At 42.0% G+C, this 21,219-nt stretch overlaps 1 protein-coding gene across 45 annotated transcripts in view; it reads left to right on the top strand.

Moving 5' to 3' along the window:
* Window positions 1-21,219, top strand: part of RBFOX1 (RNA binding fox-1 homolog 1) — a 2,045,752-nt gene that overhangs the window by 2,013,941 nt on the left and 10,592 nt on the right. For 26 of the 45 annotated variants that reach the window (XR_008294524.1, XM_053213105.1, XM_027042970.2 and 23 more), the window contains one exon: window positions 15,308-15,360. The exons of the other annotated variants lie outside the window; for them this stretch is intronic. Coding sequence is in view for 25 of the 26 variants with exons in the window: in XM_053213105.1 (XP_053069080.1) it covers window positions 15,308-15,360 (53 nt within the window). In the remaining variant the exon portion in view is untranslated. The remainder of the gene's footprint in view (window positions 1-15,307; window positions 15,361-21,219) is intronic. 45 annotated transcript variants of the gene reach the window in all.

Consider the following 21,219-nt stretch of genomic DNA (forward strand, 5'->3'; position numbering starts at 1 on the left):
TGTGTGACAAAAAAATGGTGGAATATTGGCAGTTTCGTAGCTTAGTAGTTAAAATGCCCTAGAATCAGTAATCTTGCCCTCTGCATTTGAAATACACACACACACACACACACACACACACACACACACATATACACACACACACTTCATATATATGTGTGTATGTTGTGTGTCTATATATACATATGCTTAAATGAACACACACACACACACACACACACACACACACACAGCTGTGTCTTAGGCCCTCACAAAAGACTCCTGAGAGAATCCAGGTAAATCTTAATATAAGGAGGTCAGGACTTGTCAAATTCAGGCAGTCATAAGCCACATGCTAGAACATTTTTTTAATGTGATAGTCATAACCTATTAATAGAAGTTTCTATTTCAGAGAGAAATAGATTAGTAGTTCTTTTTTAAAAGTCAATAAGGATAAGTAGGCATGTCTTTGAGGTCATGGAGAAGTTGGTCTACCCCTATTTGAATTTATATGGGTGATAGAGATAGATAGATAGATAGATAGATAGATAGATAGATACATACATACATACATACATACATACCTACATGGGTGGATGGATAGATGGATGCGTGGGTGGGTGGATGGGTGGATGGATGGAAAGTTAGATGATAAATAGATACACAGGTGGTTAGATGGAAGAGAGAAAAATGAGAGAGGAGAACAGAGAACAGAAGAGTGGAAGAAAAAGAAAGAGAGGGAAGGGAGGAGAGGAAGGAAGAGGAATGAAGGGAGAAAGGAGGGAAGGAGGGAGGGAGTGAGGAAGGAAGGCCACTCCTGGGACTGGTCAGGCATTAGCCATGCTTCTTAGATGTCAATACAGAGAGCTTATCTTTTACAAAACGATGACAACAGAAAATGGTAGCTTTGTTTTGTTTTTTGTTTTTTTCCTGTTTTATGCAATTTTGTTTTTAATGTTTTTACTTGGCAAAATAAATGCTGGCAGCTCTATAGTAGCCTTCCTATTAGATTTTTACATTTTCAATTTTTTTTTCCCTCTGAGACCACTGTTGAAAAGTAGAGTTCGTGCATTATAAACCTTAATGCCAGGGGTGGTTCTCAGATGAATTAAAAAAAAAAGCTGATGGCCCAGGTCGTGGAGACTGATGGCGATAGGAGTGTGTCTATCCCATGGCATCTCCCCAGCTGAGACAGGGATCCAGGGTCAGAAGGAAACTGGTTTGGATTTAGATTCTTACCTGTTGAGTCAAAACAGAGCAGCAAACAGCAGCTCTCTCTCGGCACCTTTGTTGACCCTGCCTTGTCGAAGCTGTTCTTGATTTTAGTTCTCTTTTCTGCTTTCTTCCACTTGCCCTGATAAGTTCTCCAGGGTTCTGCAATTCAAGAAAAGATGCTCTGTCAACTTGTAATGGAAATGTCACAGAAATGAGTCGCTAATGCTTTTGTTTACATCCTACTATCCCAGTGCCCAGAAAGGCACATTCAGCTTTCTGAATTAGAACACCAAGCTGAAATATATATGTGTGTATGTGTGTGTGTATATATATATATGTATATACACATATATATGTATATGTATATATATATATATAGAGAGAGAAATAATATATAAATATGTAATATATTCTTATTTTTATTTATATTCTTTTTCTTCTTTTTGATTTAAAGTACACTTTCTTAACTGATTCATTTGGTTTCTTTTTTTTTTCCAGCAAGTCAGGGTCCCCCTCAGGAGGAGAGAGGGTGAATGAAGCTAATTATTCTAGGCAGCTTTAGGGTAACTAGAAAGAAACATACATTGTCTGTGAGCTTCCCATTACACAGCACAGAAACCAGATGAAAATACGTTTCTTCAATAAAACTGGTGATATATATGACAGTGCTCCCGTTAATATGTTCATTAGTTGGAAATAGCAGACTGTATTCTTTGCCTTATTTACTAAGTCTTCTGGAAGTTGGAGGTGGTAGGCTAGCAAACTTGGATTCAAATCCTCTCTGACCGTGATAATACAATTATGAGCATAGCAGTAGTAACAGTGGCTCTGTATGGAATCCTGACCAGTGCAGGGCACTGTGCTATGTGCTTTCCAAATACAGTGCCATTGAGCCATCCAAGGATGCTGTAAAATTGATGTGGCCCTTCCATTTTACAGATTGGGAAGGCAAGGCTTTGAAGAGTGGGCAAGTTTTCTTCAGCTCAGCTCTGAAGCTAAAGAATGTGCCCTTAATCACTAGGCTCTGTCGCATTTCACTGGAACAATCTTGAGAAGTAATTTCTTCACATGACATTTCGTCTCGTATGGGTGTATTGACTCCACCTTACACGGTGGTTTGGAAGTATTGACACAACGGCTGTGAGATACTCCGCACAGAAAGGGCACTATATAAAGTGTTCTTGTCTTTTACTTTCCTGTGTTCCCATAAGAGCTGTAAATCTGGATGGCAAGAAGGAGGAAAACAAAAATACCTAGGTTATGTCGCTCCACCCAAACCTCTAAAATTCAAGGGTTTGAATCTGTTATTTCCTTAACAGGTTCTGGAGTCATTGAAAGCATTTAGGAAAGATAATGGCCAGACCGACTGGGCTAAGTTATGGCGACTGGGCTAAGTTATGGCGTAGACAAGCCTTTTAAAACTTAATGGGTAGGATTATATGCAAATCTAATTCTTTTTACTCCAGTGAGTTCCAGGAATCCTTTGTTGGGTTTTGCTTTGTTTTTGTTATAGACAAACTTACTTAGGGGAAGGGTCATATAAGCCCTTCAGTTTCTCAGTTATCCAAAGTTTGGATTTTGAGATGTCAGCGCTCCTTAAAGTAAGGAAAGTATAGTATCTTCCCTGTCACACTTTTTTTTTTCCTTTTCACCATGTAGATTTTCTATTTCTATTTTGAAGTTACTTTTTTTGGTAGCGTCTCTGCGTGCCTGGTACTGTGTAGAACATTAGAACACACAACCTGAGGAGAGAAGTGGTGTAGTTAGCGTGACCCCAGAAATGACTGTCCAGAATGTGACACTTGAGACAGAGAAGGAATGTCCCGTTATTAAGAATGAGTCCGAGGGGCGCCTGGGTGGTGCAGTCGGTTAAGCGTCCGACTTCAGCCAGGTCACGATCTCACGGTCCGTGAGTTCGAGCCCCACGTGGGCTCTGGGCTGATGGCTCAGAGCCTGGAGCCTGCTTCCGATTCTGTGTCTCCCTCTCTCTCTGCCCCTCCCCCGTTCATGCTCTGTCTCGCTCTGTCTCAAAAATAAATAAAAAACGTTGAAAAAAAAAAAAAAAAAAGAATGAGTCCGGGACAGAAAGCTTCAACTGGACTGTCCCAGATCAAGCAGAACATGTATGCTTATCCTAGGCAGATTCTCCATGTCCAAAGACTGGACTTCACACCCAGAGTCCTTTAGTCCAGGTCCTGGGCTGTTTCTGTCTCCTTACGTAATTGTTAACAAAGTCAGGGCAAGTCATGTTTACATCCTCAAATCGTCGTAACTAAGACATGAGTTAATGATGAAAACATGAGTCAAATTTCATGTTGTCAAAACCAGCAATAATTTATTTTCCCTATGGATCAAATAGTTCCTATTGGGCCTTCACCAAAAAACAAAAGTTATGATAACTAAGATAAATTACTTTTTCTGCCCACCTGCTGTGTAGATTGACAGTGATTTCATCTAGTAACAATTGAGATGGCTCTGATATAGTGGAGGGGACAGATTCTCTTGATAGTAGCATCAATATGATTTTTGAAACTCGTGTTTGTGGACACAAAGCTCTTGGTGTTCAAAATAAATATAGCTGTTACTGATGGACTTCCTTGGTTTCTCCTATTGTTAATTTACAGACATGCATGCATGCATACACACACACACACACACACACACACACACACACACACACACACACAGGTTAAAAGAAAAAGTGCTCAAATTTCTCTTTCAAGAACTAATTGCCTTTGGTCCGAAATCTATAATGGCTTCTTAACTGCTATGCACTATTGGATGAATTTGTATGCAATTGAAGCCATAAAAAAAAAAAGAACCAAGACTGTAATAGTCAACAGACTGGACCAACAAGGAGTTGGGGAGACATTAAAGGAAATTCCAAACCCAGTAGACCATAGCTGTCACAGCCATGTGGGTAGACACTTTTGCCAGTGAGGAGACAAGATGTAACAACTCCTTTGGTCATGTCATGGCCTAATTACACACTTCTCAGGTTGCAGATCATTGACTTGATAGGCCACAAAGAAGCAAATAAAACCTATCCTATAGTAGCATCATCAGGATCCTTCAGCTGTGAAGGGTTTCGAGACAGGTGAGAAAGCCTGGTACTTTCTAGAGGCAGGTCAGAAACTTCCAAGGAGAATGGGTACACGGAGACTCTGGAGGAGCCCTTTCCACAGCAAATACAGAGCTCCTCATGGAAGACAGCTTCCCAGTCAAGGAGAAGGAAATACACACACAATAGAATCTTAGTTCATGAATGTGACAAACATTGAACACTCTGTACTTCTTTGCTTTTTTTTTTTTTTTTTTTTTTTGTCTTTTTTGTCCCTGTGTAATACACTATAGGCTGTCTTTTAGGGTAAGAGGGAACTTTTCACTAAAAATTTCTAGTATTTCCTTTAAAGTTATCGAAACAAGTTCTGAGAGAAGTTTAAATTTTTTCCCAGTAGAACTGATTTCTGTTTAAATGTGGCCTCTGTGCTGTTTCCATATTTGTGCGCAGTACGTGCATGTGAACAGTCATTGTACAGAAATAAATGATTTCTCATGATTTTCTCCCTGGCGTGAATCATAGTGATTGATTCCTCTGGAATTAAATTCTCCTCAAAACCATAGTGTAGTTCATACTTAATTAACACAAAACGTTTAGAGTAGGGACCACTATCAGGAATTAGAGAGACGGTAGTTTGGAGGTGAATGCTTGAGGGAATCTCCGTAAGGAGTAACTAACTCATCAATTTTGTCATTGTTCCTGGGCTTATTCTTGCCACATTAGGATGTGTGAATGTTTGAATAGATCAATAGATTGTGGAGAGATGAGACATAATCAAAGCTCAACACCCTTTTCCCTTAATTATCGTAATCACTTAAATTGAAATGCTTTGGACTTGAGATTATAGAAATACACCAAACATCTGATAACCTGCATCAGCACTTTGCACTGCGTTTGTAGGCTCAGAATGCCTTTACAAAGAAAACCATGATTGTTGGATGCTTCGATCAGCCTCTCAATCTCCATCTCTGTTCATGGTCCACTTTTGTAATTTGAAGTTATCAACTGCATTAAAAGATGAGGGACATGTTTTCTTCACCGTTTCTGCATAGGTAGAGGGTGTGTGGGCTACATTTAGTTAGTAGGATATGAGCTCAGGTGGTCAGGTGGGTGCATGTTAAACATGCATCCCGGACACTATCAGCTGCATAGCCTTCCCGGAATGATGGATTGTTTCTCTGCTATTCTTTAAATTATTGTCTTCAGTTTCTCTATCTCAAAATTAAACAATGGAGAAAGAGTGATCGCCTTAGTCCATTCTGAAATTTTAAGATTGGAGTGGCTCATTGTGAGGGTCCCAAGAGCCCTGCAAAGCATGGTTCCCACACCAACCCAGTTGGCCTCACCAGGAGCTTGTGGGAAATGTAGAATCTCAAACCCACCCCAGCCCTGTTGTGTCAGAATCTGTACCTTCAAGATCCCCGGGTGGTTTGGATGACATTTGAGAAGCACCCCCATAGAGGGCAAGCTTCAGTGCTACCCCCTATGCAGCAAACAAGGTTGACATTCTACAAAGCTTGAAGCATGTAGGAGAATTTGTCTTAGCAAATTGTTGGTTTGTAGTCATTTCTCTACTTTCCCTTCCTCAGTGAGAAAATAAGAACCATCCATCGTTGGAGGTCCCTCGCAATCCATCCTGAGGGAACTCCCCCTCCCCCAACTAGTCTAGGGCCACGATTGATCATTTTCTTTACCCTAAAGATTTCTGGATAACGCAAATGATTTCATGCTAGTATTTTCTCATTGACTGTGTAATAACCTCAGGCTGATGTAAACCATACCCTGGAAAAATCCCACCGGATTCCTCTTCCCTTTACTGAGCCTCAGTTTTCTCATTTGCTAAATGGAGACCATCATACCAGTTACAGTCAGAAGGAGATGAAGGTGAACATTACTTCATAAACTACAGGAGGTGGTGAAAATGAGTGAGGTTTTCAATAGCTCAACTGTTCATTGACAGATATTTTAGAGTATAAGGTATTACTTGAAAGCACTGACTATATCCAGACCAGAGCAAACAAATTAAATCCACTTGAAAGTGGGAGTCATTTTTAGATGAGGCTCTAATACCCCTGTAACACTAACATTCTGTGAACCTGTGCCTTACTCAGCTGCCCACAACTTAGAAATTGTCTGCTCAGGATTTGAGGCAAAGTCTTTTGTAATCACTGTACCTACTTTGAGGCATGCATTAGCAAATCTTTGCTGTTCATCTGTAGCATATGATCAGGGATTTAGATTTAGGCTAACATTACTTACTACAGAGATAATACAGGCAAGCTAAGGGACCTGTTTGATCCCCAGCTGCCTCATCTTTAAAGTGGGGCTATTGAGTGATGCCTGCCTGATTGGGTTGTTGTTGAATTAGTGTGGTCATGAGCAGAGAGCTCCTTAAGTAGCACCTGACACTAAAGGACACTCAGGAGGGGATATTGCCATTAGCTTCACTAAACCATGGGTGTATTTTGTTTTGTTCCTGTAGGAGCAAGTTTTCTGGCTTAGAAGAATATTTTGACCATGGAGCGTTTTATTTTTAAATCTTGACTTCCATTTTAGAAATATCAAAATAGGGATACCTAAAATGTGCTAAGGGAGTAGATCTTAAGTGTTCTCACCACACACAAAAAGTAACAATATGAAATGATGGATATGTTGATTAGCTTGACTGTGATGATCATTTCATAATATGTAAATATATTAAATCATCTCTTTTAAAAAGTACATCCTACAACCCAATTATATTTAGTTTTCTTTTTTAAGTTTATTTATTTTGAGACAGAGCGCAAGTAGGGGAGGGGCAGAGAGAGAGAGAGAGAGATTGAGGGAGAGAGAGAGTCCCAAGCAGGCTCCACACTGTCGTGCAAAGCCCAATGCGGGGCTTAAACTCATGAACTGTGAGATCATAATCTGGGCCAAAGTCAGATGTTTAAGTGACTGAACCACCCCAGCACCCCATATATTAATTTTTATTTGTCGACCATACCTCAGTAAAACTTGGGGAAAAATAATTTGGGCCAAAAAAAAAAAAATTCTGAAGGAAAAAGCCACTGGACCCATGAGATCAAACAGCCTGTTTTTCTGTTCATCTTTCTCTTTTCTGTCTATGGAGGAGTCCAGGCTACCAGGGACACGTCAGCTTTGTAGGAAAAATGACCGGTTCTTGTGGCATAAACCTAGCCCCCACATCACCACTGCTTTAGATTTCTGTACAACCAGTTTGTCTACAGAGACTTACTTTTCAAAAACTGAAACGAAATCTGCCTCTGTTGCTCTTTTCACATTGCCACTGGTGAGAGCTTCAGTATCTGGGGGTGGTCGTGGGTTATCAGAATCCCCTGGGGATTTGGAAGGTTCTGGACCTTTCCACCACCGCGCTCACTCCATTGTGCACATAACCCATAGGTGGGTGCAGACCTTCTCAGTGTGGCCTCTCCAGCCTCCAGAGCCTCAGCCCCAATACCATGTGCTCCTGCCCACCTCACTAAGCATGGGACTCCTCTCCTCTACAGGACAGCTGCTTCCCCATGAGAACACACATAGCTGTTCCCAGAACTGGCCAGACCCATTTCCAACCCTGCATCAGAAAGTCGATCTCTTTTAGGAGCTCCTCTGTGTCCCTCTCATCTTCTGGAAGACAAGGTTGGACCTTGTCTTCCCGGAGGCACCTGTAACCTCAAAGCGCTGTTCACTGTCCCCCTTGTGGCCTAAAACTGTGAAAGCCCCGCACTCAAAAACACAAATGCCTTTTCTCTTTGGGGAGAGAAGACAGCTATCCTTCATGAGTTCGCACAGCCAAAAAAAATAAATGGCAGTTTATCCACAAATGCAGTGCTTTCACATTCATGCTCTCATCATAGTGCAAAAAAATAAAACAAAATAAAATAAATCCAAGGGAGGCCTGTGCTATTTTTGTCCCCATTTTCCAGATGAGGAAACTGAGGCCCAGGAAGGTGACAGGGCAGGGCTTCCAGATTCACCGTTTGTTCTCTTTTACCTGAGAAAAAAAGTAGTGGGAGCTGAGGAGATTGCTCAAGTTTGGAGAAACTAAAATTCCCGAAGTGGACTACTCTCAGGGTCTCCAGGGAATGGGCACGCACTTGGATTTGAATTTCTTAAACCCAGAAGTTTTGGATGGAACATTCAAATTGAGGATAGGTCCAGAGCAGTCAACCTCCTTTCCCAAATAAACTTTATTTTTCAAAATGTGCTCAGTGTTAGCAGTAGCAACTGCAACTAAATGAAATGATTCTAAGTGTATGTTAAAGGGAAATGCTTTCCCTTTTAAGATGAGAAGGATCGGGAGAGACCCTTTCAGAGGATTCTACAGTCAATCTGTTTGTTTGCTTGCTGCTTTGTCTGTTTACACCCCATCTCATTCTACAGTTTGCCACCGCCTCTCCAAGTACATGTAATTCAATACTGAAACATAAGTAGAAATAACGACAGGGCAGTGAAAAATATAAATTTGAATGGGCTTTTTATAATTGTAGAGTTTTAGAACTGAGTCGGGGGAAGGGAGGTAAAATACTGATTGCAAATGTGTAAAATTGAAATATAAATTAGGTTATGAGCTTCCAGACAGCCAAGCCCAATACAGATGCTGCACACTGATTTAAAGGCCAGGAGCACAAGGTCCCATCCCTTTGGCTTAGCTGGGTGACTGGCAGGTAGCAAACCCTCATGAACCATCTGAGAATTCAGTGAACAAGAGGAGTGAGCTATTCAGTAAAGCCAGCAAAAAGAATTTTAATGGAAGCACCTTATTTCTGCATGTTATGTGTAACTATTCAGAAGACATTCCTGGCTGGATTCCCTATGACCCTTCCAGCAACTTCTTAATATGAACAGGAAGAATTCCTGATTAGTGTGTGTTTCTACCTTAATCCCACATGTCTAAAAGGAGGCATCGTGGTAAGCACAGCACAGTTGTAAAAAATTAATAAGTAATATACGAAACAATATATATAATTATTATAATAATATAACTTCCAAAAACTAAAATATCAGCAATTAAAAATGTGGCTGTCAACACTAGTGCCGTTTAATTGAAAAACCAGAGGACACAGCTCTCTTCCCTGCAGAGTCAGGGCACTTAAGTTCAAAGAAATAGTCATAGAGTGAAATGTCAGTTCTCAGTGCTGGCCGACACTTGGGATCACCAGAGTGGCTTTTTGGGAATACCTGGGCCTGGGAATTACTCTCAAAGATTCTGACGTAAAAAGATTGGGAAATGGACCTGGTCATTAGTATTTTATTTTTAAAAAATTATATATACAGCATTAAGATACTCTGCCTTACAACCAACAGGTGCCCAGAATCTACAGATAGAATTAATTTGACTTTGTGCCACTGCTGTCTTGGGACAGCTTGACTGCCATGTGCCAGAGTTGAAGACTAACTTCTAAGGCCCTAGGGAATTTGCACTAGCTAGCCTTGGAGGGTTTTAATCACATGTAAGTGTGTGTGTGTGTGTGGTGTGTGTGTGTGTGTGTGTGTGTGTGGGCGTGGGCGTGCTAGCTTCCATATTCATAGCACTAGATACTAGAAGAAGACTGCCATGAGTGATATCCACCCAGAGTTTTGCATAACAATAGTGACATGACAATTAAAAGGCCAAAGAATGAGAAGTGACCAGAATTTCCAACAGTAAAACTGAACACCAGTGTTCTTTGATGGGAGAACATTTCCTGTCTGCCCTTCCTCCTCCCCTGCCTGTGCCCCAACCTTTACTCTGTCTCCATACCTAGCTTCTCACATTCCCTCCAGCACTACTGGCTGGCTACTATTTTAATTTGACTCTTAGAGTTCAGCCGTGGGTAATTTTTAGAAGAAAGAAAATTACAGACAGATGAGATTTCGCCTAAGAAGAAACGTGGGGTAGAAGGATGATATGGCAGGTCACAGGACTAATTTAAATGTACCACCAGCTGAGTCAGATGCAGAGTCTAGATGGTTGGTCTATGAAAACCATCGTAAAACATAATGAAGTCTGGTGATAGAATGAAAAAGAAAGACCATGGCCCGTGTCATTCCACATTGCAAGTTGCTAAAGCAGAATGTAATTATCCCTCTCAAACTTCAATTAACATCATATTCAAAGGAGAATCCAGATTCTCTGTTATTTTGTCAGTAGGAATGAAAGGTTCAGGACAGTTTCAGGAGGTTCCTCCGTAGAGACGTTTCACTCCACTGCTGACTCAGCACCCCAACATGGGTGCCCCTCAGCACAATCTTAGTGAAGAAGAGCTGGGGTCTTGAGCCAACCCAGCTGTGTTCAGATTTCACCTCCACCAACTTGCACATGGTCATGACCTACACCTCCACTTCCTCATCTATAAAGACTGGGATAGGAAGAGGGGGTGTAGAGAAAATTAAATCAGTTAATACATAGATACAGGGCTTGGCCACCTCCTATCATGGATAAGTACTCCATCGACATCAGGTCACTGGCTCTTTGACACCAACACTCCAAAGAGCCGAGACGAATGTAGCCTTCTTCCTCGTGCTCAGCAATCAACCGTTTCATTCTTTTTCCTAAATTAGTAATCCTCCCTCCTCCCACAAAGCCTCCCCCTGTCAATCTTCCTGGGAGAGTAGGAAGATTTCTGAAATGAAAATGGGACTGAACTTGCAGGAAATTTCTCAGCAATGTTTCCAGATGTCCCCATGGTAAGAATTACCTGGAATGATGATTCTCTTCCAGGAGCACCAGACACTTAGGACTGGTGAATGGGTCCCCAGAGCTTGTCAGTAACCAGGCCTGGGTTCTCACCAAATGGACAGATGTTCACATCTCTTTCCTGGAAGTTCTGCTTCAGGGGGTCCGGGCTGAAACCCAGACGTCTATTTTTAGCATTTATATTTTAGCACTCTAATTAATTCTTATCTTCAGGGAAGTTTGAGAAATTCTGCAGTAGAGAGAGGGTTCAAAAATAGAAAGGAATCCTAGGTGAAAAAATTGGTAAAGAGAATTAGATGCAGACTCAGAAGGCAAGTGGAAAGACCCAGCAAAGATCCTCTTGAGTTTGTTCATGGAAGATACTGAAATAAGAGAAACACGGGAGGAATTAGATACAGAGAGCATGACATTGTGGCCACCGTTAGACCACCTTCGCTTTCAGAAATGAGGTTCTTTCTTTATTAGTTTTTTAAGAATAGTTGGGGATATATATATATATATATATATATATATATATATATATATATATTTTAGAGAGGTAAGGAGGGGAAAGGGGAGAGGGAGGTAAAGAGAAAAGGGGGGGGAAGGGGGCAGGGGGAGAGAGAGAGAATCCTAACCAGGCCCACACTCGGCACAGAGTCCCACATTAACTGCTGAATATTTCGTAAACTACCTCATTCCACATTCTGCCCCAGACCAATTAGGCTAAGACCACAGGAGAAGGGCCTGGGCTTTCCCGTTATTTTCACCTCTCCCTGTGAGTCTAAGGAACTAGACTTAACCATTCAGCTAGACAAGTGGCCCTCAGCCTTGGCTTGTATGAGAGTTACCTGGAGCTCTTTAGAAACTACAAACACCCAAGACCCACTCACAGAGATTCCCATATAACCGGTCTTAGGTGTAGCATGATCACTGAGAATTTTAGAAGGGCACCAAGTGTTTTTACAGTGTGCAGCCAAGGCTGAGAACCACTTGGCCAGACTTTATCCTCTATAACCAGTTTTCTGAAAATCAGGGGCAGCTGCTCTTGAAGTTTAAATTCTTTGGTCTGTGTTGAGAGGGCAGAGCAGACTAGGAGTAGCATGGGGGTCAAGACCCATGCCAGTCTCCTCTCTCCTCCTGAGAGGTGAGCCCACCCACACTGTCCAGAGTGCACATGCACTGCTTTGGTCATTTAGTTTGCCCTGCCCTTGCTTGGGGGTAGCAGATTGCCCAGCTACATTGTTAATCTTTTTGATCATACCTCTCTCTGGTCATTTGGGGTAAATGATTCCACTGAGAGGGTCATGGATGATCCACATATGGGGCTGAGAGAGATGGTTTTTGTCTTAAAGGTCAAGTGGGGAGAGACAGAACTGTATATCAAAATTGCCTAACAGTGGACAGAGACATCACCATGAAACCTATCCCTTATAATTCTATCCAGATTCCTCTGCTGGCCTCCCATGTGGGCCACATTGGCCTGATATCCCTCCCCAGGCTATTATTTGGCAGACATCTCCTTTTGTACTTATAATCAGTGTAGCAGGAGGGCTGATCATGCAGGTTGACTCCATGGAATTAATGAGCTCCATAAAGAGGCAGTTTTCTGAAATGGATGTAGTGGGATTGTTTGCATGGAATTAAAAGAAAATAAATAGCAGTAGAGAACTGATACATCCAAATAACTATTTTGCAAATACGTTTTAATAATTCCTTTTTGGTACTGCCGCAGAGTCCATGATATATCCCTTAAAATATCACTACTGGGGCGCCTGGGTGGCGCAGTCGGTTAAGCGTCCGACTTCAGCTCAGGTCACGATCTCACGGTCCGTGAGTTCGAGCCCCGCATCGGGCTCGGCACTGATGGCTCAGAGCCTGGAGCCTGCTTCCGATTCTGTGTCTCCCTCTCTCTCTGCCCCTCCCCTGTTCATGCTCTGTCTCTCTCTGTCCCAAAAAAATAAATAAACGTTGAAAAAAAAATTTAAAAAAAATATCACTACTGGCAATAACTTTATGCTTTGATGTAGATTTGATTTGATAGTTGGCCATCTTCTGAGCCAACTCTCCGAGTCATACCCTTTGTTCAGAGATTTTTCTCAGGAATCCTAGAGACACTCTAAAAAAATTCAAGATATATAGGTTGCCCGAGAGAGAGAGCGAGCAAGCGAGCGAGCTTGGGGTGGGGAGGAGAGGGAGAGGAAAAAGAAAGGAAGGAAGGGAATGGAGAAATAGTAGCATTATTTTTAAGAGTATGTGTATCATAGGGCGCCTGGGTGGCTTAGTTGGTTGAGCGTCCAACTTCGACTCAGGTCACGATCTCACGGTCCATGAGTTTGAGCCCCGTGTTAGGCTCTCCGCTGACAGCTCAGAGCCTGGAACCTGCTTCAGGTTCTGTGTGTGTGTGTGTGTGTCTCTCTCTCTCAAAATAAATATGCATTAACAAAAATTAAGACAAAAAAAAAAAAAGAGAGAGAGAGAATGTATCATGTCCCAAGGAAGAGTGCTGTGAAACACAACCATCATATGTTCTAAAATTCTGGTACAATTAAAGACAAAGGTCTGATGTCTTTGTAAATATACTGGTAGGTTGTGTTCTTAAAACTTTTTCCTTCTTCAGTCAATCACCATTGTATATCTGTGTTGGTTGCCTCTTGTGGTTCTCCTAATGTCTGGCAGGAGGGACAGTTCTGTAGGGAAAATGCAGAAGTGAGATACAAGGTGGCAGAGTATTCTGGGACGATAGGGTCTGAATTGGATAGAACCATCTCACTAACGAGGCCCACCCTATAGTTGAGGAATGGCTATACCAAAGAGTTTGCCTCTTTGGATGCACCAGGCTGCCGCTCTTGGTAATAAAGTGTTATTCTTGTGAGCATACTATGAACAGAAGTCCTTCCAAGGGCTTGTTTGGTCCATACACATATGAATTTCATGCATGCAATTTGAGCTGCCCATATCGTGTTCCCCCTTGAGGCATTCAGAGGTGAACAAGTGAAAACAAATATTCAAACCCAAATATCTTCATTTTCAGGGATATTAATTGTACTGCTCCTCAAACCTCAGAAATTTGAAGCCAGGTATTGGTGGGGCTCAAAAAGTCTGTGTCCAAGCAGAAAGAGAGCAAAAATCCAGTGACACTAACGTTCTTATTCTTTTAAGAGAAGTGATAAATGAACTTGGCTGTGACTTTTGTTATATGGAAGAAAGACATAAGAAATACTATTTTCAGAGCATGTATAATTTTGTTTAGATTTCATTGGTGTGGAAATAGCTAGAATTTTCAAGTGAATGCCAAATTCTAGTGAATTTTCCAGTGGTAGCTCTATTTATATTTCAGAGTGTACCTCTTGCAAAAGTAAAACTTTCTTAAGGTGTTTTAAGAAATGCTCAATCACTAGGTACTTTTTGGAATCATTAAAACATTTGAAGAAGACCAATCAAAGACCCCAAAAATGCATTTAATCTTGCTTCTTAATGATTCATATGCTACAGAAAAATCTAACAAACAAGAACCAGAAGGCTCTATCCTACTGCTTCTGAGGCATTTAAGATCCCAGCTAATCTCATTGGGGCATTTTTATACTCTGCCTCCCATGGACGTTCTCATTTCTAGAGAAATAAACAGTGTGTCTGAATTAGAACACATTTCATTGTGAAAATGCCACAGTTGGAAACATCTTAAGAGAGTTTTATCATCTTCCTGGATTTACTAAATCAAAGTAAAATAGCATTTTCCATTTTAATTTTCTTTTAAACACTGCATCATTAAAAATAATTTGGTGAGATGGGATTTACTCCAATAGAGGAATTCTCTTACGTTCTTTTGTAGCCAGCCTAGTTTGGTGAGGAAATTATTATCTATAACATGAGACCATATAACCATTCTCTTCTGAAATGACAGCAATTTCTTTTTCTTTCCTTTAAAATTTTTTTGATATTATACTACAATAATAAAGTCTGGAATTTTATGATTTTTCGTAGCTAGCTGCAGTACCCCATTTTTCCTAATGGACAGTCTGTATTTTCTTTAAATGTAATTTGCATTTAGTGTAGAAATTCCAAGCGCAGTTTGAAATGCCCCGGCCTTAGAAACATATCCTTGTGTGACGTGCTGGTAACACTCAGTACTCCTATGTCAGTGCAATAGTGTGTAGACACACACCCCACCCCCGTTCTCACATCACCCCTGATTCCACTGGTGAGGCCCCCCGCATGCCTGGCTCATGATCCTTCTAAACTCTGCCAAGTCCTAGCCATATCAACACTTTCCCTTGCAACATCCATTCGAACACAGCGCCCTCCCTCCCCGCATCTGAATACATCTACCCAGTTGGCAGAGAGCACATTTCTCCCTGAGCGAGCAGTATTGTGAATTTTATCTTCTCTTCCAGAAATCAGTTCGTCTTCGTTGCAGCAGATGAAATTTCTTGTAACACCTCTGCAGGTAACAAACATTGCTACTTCTTGACGCATCCATCCAAGTCTCAATATTCTTTCTTTCTTTTTTTTTTTTTTCCTTCACATGCTGCAATTGGTCACTCTAGAAAGTTGAGTTGAAAAAAAACAAAAACAAAGTCCATATATCTTTGGAGTATAGCTGAAGCCTTGAGCCTCTGTTGTCTAAAAAGACACTAGGCGTTTTGCTAACTTGGGTACTTTATTTCCAGTTTTAATAGTACATGATCTAGAAAAGTAAGACTGTGTTGGATGAAGCCACAATGCAATCTTACGGTATAAACACTTATGTTAAAACGCTGAAAGGGGAGTCTAGGGATGCACATGTGTGACTTGTATGTTTTTTGACATATTTTATATGGGTTCACACAGATGTGTATGTGAATTATACTGATCTGTATTGAATGACTGGTTATATATCATAGACCCTAAAAGACGGACTCCATATAGCTAGAGGCATTGGGGAATACAATTATCTCCATCTCATAAGAAGGGGATCTTCATTCTATGAATCAAAGATCCCCTGTCTCCTTTCTTGTAAAACCTATTACAAGTAGCAGGATTTAGAGAGACAAAGTCTTCTGCTTTTGAAATCAGGGCGTTGGCAAATGGAAGTCACACAGTTGCATGATGTGTCCATCAAAATCACACCTGTCTTTCTGCTTTGATGTGGTTCAGAAGAGTTATGTTTGGATTTTCATTAGCTGGGAATTACTTGATTAAATGTCAAGATAGGTGAGTGCTAACAGATTCTTTGTTTTGTTTTGTTTCGTTTTTTGTTTGGTTTCATTTGCTTTTAAGCCTAAACTACAACCAAAACAATTTCTAGGAGATCTTCCCAATATGTGGCTTCTAGCCAACAAGGGAGGACTGTACAGCTTATTAGCATGTAGTTGAGTATGACGTGACCTTCAAAGCCCATATTAAACAGAGCCTTGCAAATAGACATTCATCTGCTCCAATCACATTTTATCGATGGAGCAGTAAATGCAAGCTTGCTTGCTAACACTTCCCTCCCTACTTACAGTCTTTGGTGAGAAGAAACTAAATTAATGGAAGGGCAGATTGCTAGGAGCGTGTCCCTAGCCCCGTCTCCTAAAAGGCAAGGCTTCTTTCATTGATAAGGGTCCGTGTCAATATTTTTAATGGCGGAAAGTCTTAACCTGGGAGTTCATGAGGTATGCATGTTCATATTTTAAAGTGACAGCTTACTCCATTTCTATCAAACCCCTTGGATAAAGGCTCTTCTATTTTCCTTCCTCGACCCCTACCCTCCAACATCTGTTTCCCCCCCGCGAGCGGTGGTGACATCCCTAACGCATCACTAATACTTAATAGTAGAAGCGGGGGTGGGATACTTGTGTAGCTGGACGTGGTGGGGAATGTTCCTGGGATGCAAGAGACATTTCACATTTTCAAAACCTTGAAAAGGGAGCATGCGTCCGGAGGGGTAACCGACTGGGGGTGGGGAAGGGATGTTGGTTTAAACTGCTAACAGATGTCACGTGTGGAGAGGCTGTCTTCCACAGCCTCTACGTATCCTGTTAAAATGCATGCATGTTCCGGTGTGTCTCAGGTTATATTTTGACATCACAGATCACACACTGCAAAGTTACAGCCTCAGAGGTAGATATCGATTTCGTCCCGTGCCTTAACAAACCCTGCCTTGTAAGCAAGTGTTCCCCATACACTATTGCTGAAAGAGGCGGCAGATAATGAAAGTTTGCCTGGGTAGACCGAGTGTGTTCACCTTACCTTATCTGATTTAGGATGGCTCTTCAGTAAATTCTTAATGAATTGCTATTGATCAGATTTCAAATTGAGAGAGATATCCCTGCTGCTTTGATGGCCGTATTAATAATATGTTGCATGCTTCATAAGGTCCCATTTGAAGTCTGAATTCTGAACCAAGCATGAAAAAGGAGACACCCGTATCAGTCAAATGTCAAATTATCTCCTAGCCAGTCCTCCCTCCTCATAAAGTGAATATGGAAAAACAGAACTGGTCGGTTACAAAGGTTGTGTACTCATGGTTTCAATGAAGACCCCGAGGGGAGCTCCTCGTGTGCCCCCTCCCCCATGCTGGGAAAACCCAGGGCATCCCCATTCTAATCAACAAAACCATCCCCACATGCAGAACACTCCAAAGTGCAGGTCTCTTGAATCCCGGTATCTACTGGATTTCAGCGTTTGACACAAGCCAATTTCTCTCCTTTTAGATGAAGAAAGAAATCAACAAGATGCTTAAAACCTCAGTTCTGAGGGCCTCGTGGATTTTATAACTGAAATTCTTATAAAGATGCGTTATTCTTATACAGCTGCCTCTCGGGGCAGAGCTGACCGGGTTTGTCTCTGGCTCGGGGTAGAGATGGTGAGGTGAAAATTGCCAGACGGTACTGGCAGCACTGAAGGGTTGTTTCTTCATGTTTCCAAAGGAAACGTGACGGTTTTTTACTTGGGTCATTTGGAAAGGATGCCAAAATGTTGGTTCTGCTTTGGCTAGCCATGTAGAAGAAACGTTTCGCATTAGCATGTGTGGTTTGTGAGACTGTATTTACATTTATTTTCTTAGTCAGTGTCTCCAGCATTGGTGTTCATTGTTTTGGTTTGGTTGCTCCTGAAAGATAAGTACCCATGTGGGTGACACTGGCCACTGGCCTTTTGACAACAGCGCTGAACCCTCAGCATACAGTGCCTCCCCACCTTGGACACTCAGCTTCTCATTCTATAGCAATGAGACCCTTTCATGAGTCAGATCCTGTAAGAGACTGCAAAAGGGACAAGATGGTTTTCCCTTATTAGACTCAAGGCAGGAAGCGGCCGCTCTGATTCATCAGAACTTTCCCAGGACCGGCTAGTGATTGTAGTAGAAGTAGAATATGGGTCTTGCCCAAGAATGGAGGTCGAAAAGCAAGTTACTTATTTTGGCCGAGCAGCTGGAAATTCATTTCACTTAATTAATATGTGTTGAGTCATCATTGTGGATCAGCAACTGTTATGAGCCCTCGGGACATAGCATTAAATAAGCCAAGAGGAGCCCTTCCTTCAAAGAGCCTCCTTGCCCCCTTTCTAGTGGAGACCACACCCCCAACATGTAGATGGATAGGCATGGAATATTCTTGCATGTAAGTTAAGTTCTACAACAGCTCTAATGAATCAAAGAGCAGAGGGGTGGACCGAAAATAGGATGAAATGCTACCTTAGGTTCAGTGATCACAGAAGATCTGAGAGGGTGACATTTGAACGGGGACCTGAATCTAGTGAGGGTGCAGCCAGGAACGTAACTGTGGAACGGTAAGCATTTCAGGCTGAATGGGCAGCATGTATCAGGGCCATGTGGGTGAGACATGCCAGAGGTGGCCAGGCCCAGCAAGATGTGCAGTATAAGGACAAGTAACAGCTTTGGAGATAAAATCAGGAAGACAAACAGGGCTCAGGAGAATCAGACGAAACCGTTCAAGATTTAAGTGCGGTAGGAAGGCACTGAAGGGTCACCTGTGATCCGCCTTAATGTTTAAATGGTGAGTTAGACTGCATTGTGGGGAACAGATTACAGGATGGCAAGAGGAGAGAGGGTGCCTGTTGGGAGTGTTTTGCAGCAGTCCAGGGAGGGGTGACAGTGGCTTAGGTTAGGACCGTGGTGAAGGAAGAGCCAAAGTGATAGTCTTCGGGCTGCATTTTGACAGGAGAACAAGTAGCAGAGGGCAGCAGATGAAAAGCCGATGAGATTGTCTGTGTTAAATGTCCACCCTCTTCCTCTTGTTCCGAGGGTGAGCCAGGTATTTCCATAAGGCGCTAAGGCTTTTTGTCACTACTGATGATGAGTGAGCCCTCAATCCCTGCAGTAGCTGTGCCTCAAATGGACTTTGGTGAATTCTCCAGGGTGTAATGATCACTTCCTGTTGTTCGTTGAGCAAATTCTGTGTGCTAGCAAGCATGATAAATTATATGGATACATACATACCTACATGTGCATGTATGTGCATGTGTAGACATGAACATATGATTTATTACACCAGCTCAGTGAGGTAGAAATCACCCTCATCCTCACTTTGGAGGTAAAAAAGAAAAAAAAAATGCTCAGGCCCAGAGAACTTTGGTAACCCGTCACAAAGCACAATGGAATGCCTCTGATGATGAGGTTCTTACCACTAGACCACACTGCCCCCACGTGTTTCTTGTGTTTTGACCTTGGAGCATTGACCTTTGCCTCCAGATGGAATTCTCCTACGTTTTTCAGCTGCCCTGTCTTGCTCGTAAAAAGCTAGTATTTGTGAGAGAACATAGTTGTTAACATGTTGAGGGGGCTCGAGGGAACTTGATGGTTCTATAAATGGCTGCTCCGCTCGGTGTTTATTTGACTTGGGCCATCCCCTTCATCAGCAGGTGTGTGTTGAATAGTCTGATGTACAGGGGATTGGTCTGGGTGCAGGGACAGAGTGAAGGGAGCAGCTGCCTTGTCAGGGTACATTCTGTGTATTCCCGGAGATGTCTGTTCCAGGTCACTTCTCCCCAAATCTTTCTTTTGCTGAAAATCAGTGTCTAAGAGTCAACTAACAGGATAATCCATTCCCTGAAAACTACCAGAAACTTGGAACTAGTTGTTTTGGATGCCAGATCCTGGCTCCCAGCTGCCCCCTGCCCAAGAGAGTTTGTGTGAATGCTTGTGTGTTATGGGGTGCGGGTGGAGGCTGGGTCTCCATCCGGTAGCAACTCTTGCCGCCTCCACTGGGCCAGGTACCATCTTAGAGGCATGGAAAGCCAACCTGGGGATACACTCCCAGTTCTTTGTCAGTACTGGACAGTAGGTAAGGGTGGAGGTCTGCAAAAAAGCCTTGACCAAATGGTCATCTTCCAACACCATTAAAACCATCCTCTGTAAATAGGCTGCTATGTACTGTATTAAGTAATTACTAGAAGCAAGTGCATGGGCACATGGGGTGGCATCATCCCTTCCTTCCTTCCTTCTATCCCTGCCCAACTTGTGCATGCACATGCTCACACAGGCGCACGCGCGCACACACACACACACACAGCTTCAGATAATATTGAGAAGAAGTTTCCAAATTGGCCATTCCCCTAATTGATCCTTCAGCAAACTTTATCTAATTGTCTTTCCTGCATTTTGGTTATTTGATTATTCAGCAAAGTCGTCATGCAGGAAATTGATTTGTAGTTAATTGGTCTGTTTCCAATAAAATGTGATGTGTATTATAATAGGGGAGTGCAGGGTGTTCGGGGAACATATAAACACAGGAACTTAGTAAAAATAATTATAACATTTATTGAGAGCTTGCTGTGCACTAGGCATAGTTCAAAGCTTGTTACAGGCAACAATACCCTATAAAAATAAAACGTCTCTATCAGTTTACTTATAAACATTAAAGATAACCAGATAGCTCTGAATTGGCCTGACTGAGGAAGTTGCTATATCAGTGCAGAATTTGAATTAAAAAAAAAAAAATAGAACAGCAATTATCAAACGTTAGACTGCATGAAAATCACCCTTATTACAAATGCAGAATCCCTTTTCTCTTCCCATGCCTCTGCCCCAGAGATTCTGATTTATAGGTCTGGAGAAAGAGCTTGAAAATCTGCACTTTCAAGTTCTGCCAGATAATTCTAATAGAGGAGCCCTCAGATCACACTTCAGGAACCATAGAACTGATCAGTCAGGAACCTTTCCCCTCTCAATGGTAAGGAAAACATAGGATGGGTTTTTCTAGAGTTGTGTTTTGCAGTATGGTGGCCAATAACTACAGCCCTTGAAATGTGGTGGGTCAAAACAGAGATGAGCTGTAAGTATGAAATACATACTAGATTTGGAAACCGTAGTACAAAAATTATG

This window comes from Acinonyx jubatus, chromosome E3, assembly GCF_027475565.1.
Source record: "Acinonyx jubatus isolate Ajub_Pintada_27869175 chromosome E3, VMU_Ajub_asm_v1.0, whole genome shotgun sequence".
NCBI lineage: Eukaryota > Metazoa > Chordata > Mammalia > Carnivora > Felidae > Acinonyx > Acinonyx jubatus.